Source organism: Neovison vison, chromosome 4 (genome assembly GCF_020171115.1).
Source record: "Neovison vison isolate M4711 chromosome 4, ASM_NN_V1, whole genome shotgun sequence".
Lineage (NCBI taxonomy): Eukaryota > Metazoa > Chordata > Mammalia > Carnivora > Mustelidae > Neogale > Neogale vison.
The window spans coordinates 184,139,037-184,146,454 of NC_058094.1; the positions used below are offsets into that span (position 1 = coordinate 184,139,037).

A 7,418-nucleotide genomic window follows, 5' to 3' on the forward strand; every position below is an offset into this window, starting at 1 on the left:
GGGATGTGCTCTGTTGAATTATAGCCCATTTGACAATTCTTTTGGGAAATCTGATGGTAGATGGGTTGGCTTATTCTGAAGACATTTCAGTCTGAAGCCACTAATCCTGCCACTCGGTGCTCCCCAATGCATGTGCAACATTCACTTTCTTCACATATTGAACATCAACCTGAGCTTATCAGTGTGAAGATGATTATTATGACTAGCTAAATTCAGTGATTACTCAGTATGGGCTAGGCAATGTTCTCAGCATTTTATATCTATTGTCTCATTCAGTCCTTACAACAACTCAAAGAACTTTATTCTGGTTTGATCCCCAATTATAAACAAGGTCTCTGAAGTTCATCTGGCTTACGTTTCCTGCCTAGACTCACCCAGTAAGTGTCAGGTGAAGATTCCCACCTAAGTCATCTCGTTCCAGAGTCCATCACCTAAAGGGTATACTCTGGACTTTTAATAGGATTCAGCTCTAGAGTTAAAATCTGGTCTTTTCAATAAGTCCTGGTAAATGTGAGGACCAAATTAAAAGGAAGCTATACATTTTCAGGTGAATCCCATTAAATATTATCCTTAATGTCATTCAGACACAATAGAAAAGTTTGCCAATATCACTGTTGAAAGTGCATGGGGACTTGTATTCTCTGGTCCTTTCAAACAGTTTTGATATGTCTCTTTCCAGAATGAAGTGTCCATGTTGAAAAATGAGGTGGCACAGCTGAAACAGTTGTTGTTAACGCATAAAGACTGTCCAATAACAGCCATGCAGAAAGAATCACAAGGATATCTAAGTAAGTCATTGACTTTTCTTCTTTTCTTAGTGTCCAATTTTTTTGCCACTAATTTTGCATTGGATTTTATTGAAAGAGCAAGAGTAAAGTGTAGATTGCACCAGGGGGATCCCTCTTTTCTGACCTCCTCCCCATGCCCACCACCTCCCAATACCTTCTGGCTAGAATTTCCCTGGCATTTCACATTGTAAAATTCTATTGAATTCCAGTTCCACAGCCAGCAGGAAAATAGCTTGCGGGAGCCCAACTACCAGTGGGCTAGCCGTCTTCCAGAGAAATCCAGGGGCTGGGTATAGGCCTTGGGGGAATCACATCCAATGTCTTAAGGTATGCTGCCTCTTATTCACTGGGCTGAAAAGCTAGTGACTTGGTCTTAGTTTTCCAATAAGTAAAGTGAATCCCTTTCTCTAGACCCCAGTTTCTGCATCTGGAATGTCAATAAGTTAAATGCTAGCTGAGTGGGGGATGGTGGGAGGAGCAGGGATTCATGGCTGAAGGTCAATTTATTTTCAAATAATTTTTTAGATTGAGCAACACAGATTCTCCCACCACATGTGAGTATTTTTCCACATTTGATATATGGATGGCTATTTGAAGATACAAACATGGGGAAGTTTACATCCCAAGACTCGAACACATGAAATCATGCTGCTGGTATAGAAAGCATGGCTTTGCTTGTAGCTATAAAGTGGGAAGGCATAGCTTTTGACTACAGTTTAAAATAAAGTTTTGAAATTAACGTCCAGGAGCAAATGTGTGAAACTCTTCTATCTCTAGTAAATGCGTAGTAATGTCTCCCTGAGTAGCCCACAGGTCCACCCAAGAAGAGCTATATTGGTATGTGTGTGTGTGTGCTTTCTCCTAGGTCCAGAGAGCAGCCCTCCTGCCAGTCCCGTCCCAGCTTGCTCTCAGCAGCAGGTCATCCAACACAATACCATCACCACTTCCTCTGCCGTGAGCGAGGTGGTGGGAAGCTCCACCCTCAGTCAGCTTACCACTCACAGAACAGACCTGAATCCCATCCTTTAAAATCTGCCGGTGGGTCAGACCTTGCCTCCAAGAAGAGCTGTCGCATATCATGCGTCCTTTCTTTTAAGGGCATTTTTAGAATTAACTCAGACCTGGAAGACTCCTCAGCCCTTCAGAGACTGGCTTTCATTTTTATAGTTATTATGGAAATGTCGTCTTTTATACTTAGTTATATAAGAAAAAAAGGGAGTTATGCAATTAATTAATCTGTCAGCTTGGGAAATGCTTTGGTGCTTTTCTCCAATTTTCTGGTACCAGTTAACTTGTTTATAAACTGAACTCTTTCTGTATATAGACACAGTTTCATTCTTATCAGTCCATCCCTTTGCTTGAAACATCAAACCTTGTTAACCGCAGCTTTTAGCCAAAATGAGGCATAACCTAGATGTCACGTAAATGGATGCGAGGTAACTGGGTGGTGAGTCTCATGACATTGTAACACACGTCGGGTTTGTGCCGTGATGTCGCCAGAATTCCAGATAAACACAGAGCCTTTTCCATAATTTTGTCTCTTCCTACAAAAAAAATCATAAGACCCACTGATGTCCAAATAAAGCCACCGAGCATCTCACCCCCCTCCACCTCCTCCCCTTGGTCCTCTTCCTTGAATTATCCTCTGATTTCCTCCAATCTTCCTTTCCATTTCCACTTTTTTCCCGGGCTCCCTATGAACTCTTTATTTTTACTTTCTGCTGTTTTATGTTTCCCCCTTTAGAATTGCACATAAAGAAGAAAATAATGCTTAAAGAGGAAGAAAAAAAAGCAAATCTCAAAAATATGGATCTAGCCATTGCTTTCCCTGCCCGTGACCCACAGCTGGAGTTCATTCACCTCTTGCTTTTTACAAAATAGTAAGCAGGAGATGTTTAATGTGCCTGATTTAATGTTTTTAATAATCAGAGCAAATAAAAGGTGGCTTAGCCATAGGTGAGGCACTGTTGAATGCCAGCTGTGGAGACACCAGGGAAGGGAGACTTCTAAGCCTCGATTGTGAAGGTCCAGATTATGATGCAGGCTATAACATCACACCCTCGAATTACAACTGGTTTATATGGCCTGTCTATAAGGTTGAAAATCCATATGCTATATAATAATTCAGAAGGGCTCTATTCACTACACATATTACATTGTTCAATCATCAGCTGCTAATAGACTAAGATTTATTATTATTTTTTCTTTTAAGCCTATGGAACTGGCTTTGCTGTTCTGGTGGGTGAAAGTAGACGTACCACTGGAGGAATAAAGAGAAAGAGAAAACTAATGTTTCCACAGGGGTGCTTTCAGCCCTCCCAGAACAGCCAAAGCCGCCTTCGGCTGCTGAAAGAATCCCATGGATGTGGCTACTCCACTCTTCTGAATAATTCTGATTTATATTTCCAACAACTTCCATCGACTTGCCTATTATGGAAAGTAGATAGTCCTGAACCACAGTTGTGCCTCCTTGAAACAAGCCATTCTACTGTGTCAATGTTTTAATATCACATCTCACAAGTAACAGGGACTAATGTTTCCCTCTAGCAGTCTAGACAGGTGCTGGTGTTTCATCTCCATTTGAATGCTTGACCTAACACGAGAGAGTGAGTGTGTGTGTGTGTGTGTGTGTGCGCGCGCACGCACGTGTGCACATGTGTGTATGTGTGTTCGTGGGATTTAAAATAATATTATTTTACAAAAGGTGTAGCTTTTATAAGCATTCGGGAAAGGGAAAGACATGTATGGGTGTGTGTCTATGTGTTTATCTCTCACTATAGCATAAGAATCTATTTTGGAGAAAAAAAAATATAAGGGTCATGAAGCATGATTTTTATAACTAGTTTCAGTTTTATCGAAAAACTTACTTTTCAAATCAGTATTTATCAGCAATTTTTTTTAATGTATGCAGTGCTTTCAAAAGAAAGTTTTCAGTGTCCAGAGAAACTCATGACTGGCTATGTGATCTAGAAATCCAAACAAAAGCAAAAACAAAACACACACACACACAAACAAAAAAAAAATTTTTTTTAAAGAAAAGAAAAATATGCAAAGGATTTTCTATTATATTTTAGACAAACATATCTTTTTTTAAGTATTTTAAATACTGAATCCATAGTTGTTTTATTTCGCATCCCAGCAGTAACAGCTGAACAGTTGAACCTAACTGGCTTCCTAAGAAATATTTAAGATATATCTGTATTCTGTTATTAAATTTAATTTTTTCAAAACTCCTTTCTAGGACCATGTATGTGTCTCTCTAAAAAAGAAAAAGAACTCATTGAAATGTTTGCTTGGGTTTTAAATTTTTTATGTTTTTCTTATTTTTTGCTTTAAGTAAACAAAAACTTTTCTTTCTTTATTGCATGCATAGCACTTAATGAAATGGATTTTTTAAAAATCCACGGGTAATATCAGAATGTCCAGGGAATGGGCTGTCACTAAAATTATGGTTTACTTTACTTCTGTTCCACCTCTTGATTGAATATTTAGTTGTTAAGCTGAAAGCCTCTGTAGTGAAGAACTTGCTTGAGTTTTCTTAATTCAGCAACTTGACAGTTTGACTGATGTGCATTATATAGAGCTCAATTATGTCTGTTTTTTATGCTAAGTAGGCAAACCAACCACACACACACACACACACACACACACACACACACACACTAGCAAACGGCCCTCAGTGTACAATTAGAATGAACTGTCTTCTTGTTATATTTAGAGCCTTTAGGTATGTTCATTAGCAGTGTGGAAATACAGTAAAATGAAAGATGCCAGTTCGTTGTCAGAGTGTCTTGAAACCCTGAACAGAAAGGCTTGTTGGTCAAATCCACACTCAGCTTATCAATATTAAGTACTTCACTGGAAGGTCCAGCCTGCACCAGACCATGGAACAATCAGTCTGCCTGAAAAACCCCTCTCTGCCCTCCATTTTTTGCCAATCTGGGAAAACATCTTTTTTTCTGCCCCATTCTCCTCTCCCACTCAACTCCTGGGTCATCCGCCTGTATCTTCACCAAGCCAGTGTAATGACTTTCAGAGCACCCATCCTGAGGAAGGAAGGGCCCTACAACACTGCCTCTCCTCATTCATGTGTGGGTTTTTTTATTGGCAGCATCTGCCTTTGAAGTCACTGCCAGCCTACCTGAAAATTTCTACAGTGCTTCCCTTGCCTTCTGTGATGGGACCCGACTTAGGTACCCCGATGGCATTTTTACCAGGTGATCCTAAATTGAGGCATTCACATTGTATTTCTTCTTAAGACATTTCCCAACATATGATGCCAGGACAGGTGGAGTAAATCCTAACTAAGGATGAACGTACTCATTTTAAAGTCTGTCTTAAGCTGATGTTTCCCTTTACACCCCCACTCACCCCTCCCTACCTCCACGTTAGTGTGCGCGAGTGCCAGTGTTCACATGGCCCGTGGGAGATGGCAGTTTCTGTGGTGTCACTGAATGAACGGTGATAATTTGGGTGACTCACTTGGAGCAAAGGCTCTTTGGAGCCTAGCTGGTCAGAGAAATCAAATGCAGCACCTGTTCTGAACAGAGGGGTGTCAGTGATGGATGTTCAGGGAGTTGGGTCGCTGTTACATCAATTTTAGTGTGTCAGTTGAGTTTGCCATTAAAATCTGAAACCAGCTGCGGTGAAAGATTAGCCTTTGGCTGGGGAGTTTTAAGCATCAGTAACTGCTATCAAACTAGCCATCCAGTTAGGATAGAATGTGCTTCTTTTTGGTTAATAAAAACCATCGAAGAAAATATATTTGTATGTATGTGTGTATACAGTGGAATTCAAGGACCAAAGCAAAATTTGAACAGGAATCTATTAATTTAGAATTTTATAAGATATTTATTAATAAATGTTATTTTGAAACATTCCATTTGAACAGTATTCTTCTGTAGGATCTACTTGTTTTTAAAGTATTAGTTCGTAATAAACTACTCTAGTTGTGTATATCTTCATTTTTCAGGGTTTCAAATGGCTATTCTCCATCATATGGTGGAAGTATTTTGCTTAGATCTCTGTGCATAGAAATTTCAAGGATTTTTATTGCTCTGTGAGTTATTTTTTAATCTATGTTCTGAACGGTTTTTTAAAACATTCTTTTCTCTTTTTTTTTCTTTTTTTTGAATTCTTAAAGTAAGCTCTTTCCTTTAGGAAGCAGAGTTTGGCTAAAGGGAATCAGTAACTATAACTGGAACAGCTTTCTTATAAAAGTGTAGGAACTTCATCTCTGCTTCTCTCCACCCCACCCCGATTTCCTAGAATGCCTTGCACTATTCAGCTTCCTTAGTGCTCTCTTTGTCCAGTCCCAAACAATGTGCCGTAGCTTTAAGCCATTCAAGTTCCATTATGCAGTATATCTGAGAAGGAAAAGGAAACAACCCATTTAAATTTGAATAAAACTGTGCCTATGCGAACAGTAGCAATTTAGCGTCTCTCTTCTGCTTTTAAAATAATTTATATTTTAAAATTGCACTTTAGCTTTTTCAATCCCTGTTTCTCTGGTTCTTTCTCAAAGACCCTCCCTTTCCTCAGACTTGCCTTCTGCTCTCCTCTTTCCGACTCCCCACCCATCCCCTCAGGCTCTGAGCTGCATCATTTAAAATACTTTACAGAATATTTGCACCAGGTACATGTGCTTGTGTTCCTTAGTATCCTAGCAAAGACATGTTCCTCATGTCAGCCTAGATGAAGCCTGCTACGAGAAAACCAAGGAGAAGAGCCAGTTTATACTCTTTAACCCTTTATTCATAGCATGTTTAAAGAAAAAATGTTATATTATGCAACAGATGTGAGGCAGCAGCTAAGCTATACTTAAAATTTTCTATCTCATCCTCCAAACCAAAGTGTCCTGAATGAGCCAGGAGACTTACTCTTTTGTGCACCATGGTGCATGTGGACTGTGGTCCCAGCCGTCGTCTCTCTGAGGCTGCGGAAGTAGTAGTGGCCCTATTTCATTCCTGGGTCTCAAAAATACAATGTTGCCTTGTGACATAATTAGGGACAGCACCTGTGTTTTACAATGATAATCTGAGAAAGGACAAGAAGACACCAAGCAATAAACTTACCAGGAAAATTCAGTACCAAAACAAAGAAATGAAAACAAAAACAAAAACCCTAACTCATGATGTTGTGAAAGTGAAAAAGTGTATGTCCACTCAAAATATTTTACTATTTCTTGTGGAGTTTTTCAGTGATGTAATGCTTATAGCCAAATTGCTTAAAGAGTGTTTATATATTTTTTCCTTATAAATTGTCTATTTTTTAAAAAAAAGAAACTATTTACCACAAGTTGAAGAGGGGGATAAGGCCAAATTGCCAGCATTTGTTAAATGATTAATATTCTTAAGTGGCACTCTGATACGTTTCCAAGCTTATCATCAGAGGGGAATCAGTAACGATCAGCTCTTGTATTTTGACCAACTTATAATATGTAGCTCATTAAAAATCAGGATTTAGAAAGCTCTTCATAAGCCATTTAGAATTTCCTACCTTGAGTTTCATATTATAGAACTTTCTAGGATTTTTTGAAAAAGAGAATTATTTTAGCCTCAGGACTGAGAATGTGGAATCTGAATAAATTAGCTTTAACTATATTGTTAAAATCTTATGCACAATAAGCTC

The 7,418-nt window shown here is 38.9% G+C and overlaps 1 protein-coding gene across 4 annotated transcripts in view; it reads left to right on the plus strand.

Moving 5' to 3' along the window:
* CREB5 (cAMP responsive element binding protein 5) overlaps positions 1 to 2,553 on the plus strand; it is a 401,460-nt gene extending 398,907 nt beyond the window's left edge. For 3 of the 4 annotated variants that reach the window (XM_044246290.1, XM_044246293.1, XM_044246294.1), the window contains 2 exons: positions 680 to 788; positions 1,654 to 2,553. In XM_044246290.1, the coding sequence (XP_044102225.1) occupies positions 680 to 788; positions 1,654 to 1,817 (273 nt within the window). In that variant the 3' untranslated portion in view covers positions 1,818 to 2,553. Of the gene's footprint in view, positions 1 to 679; positions 789 to 1,313; positions 1,343 to 1,653 lie in introns of all 4 variants that reach the window. The other variant, XM_044246292.1, reaches the window with a different exon arrangement.
* The last annotated feature ends 4,865 nt before the right edge of the window (positions 2,554 to 7,418 follow it).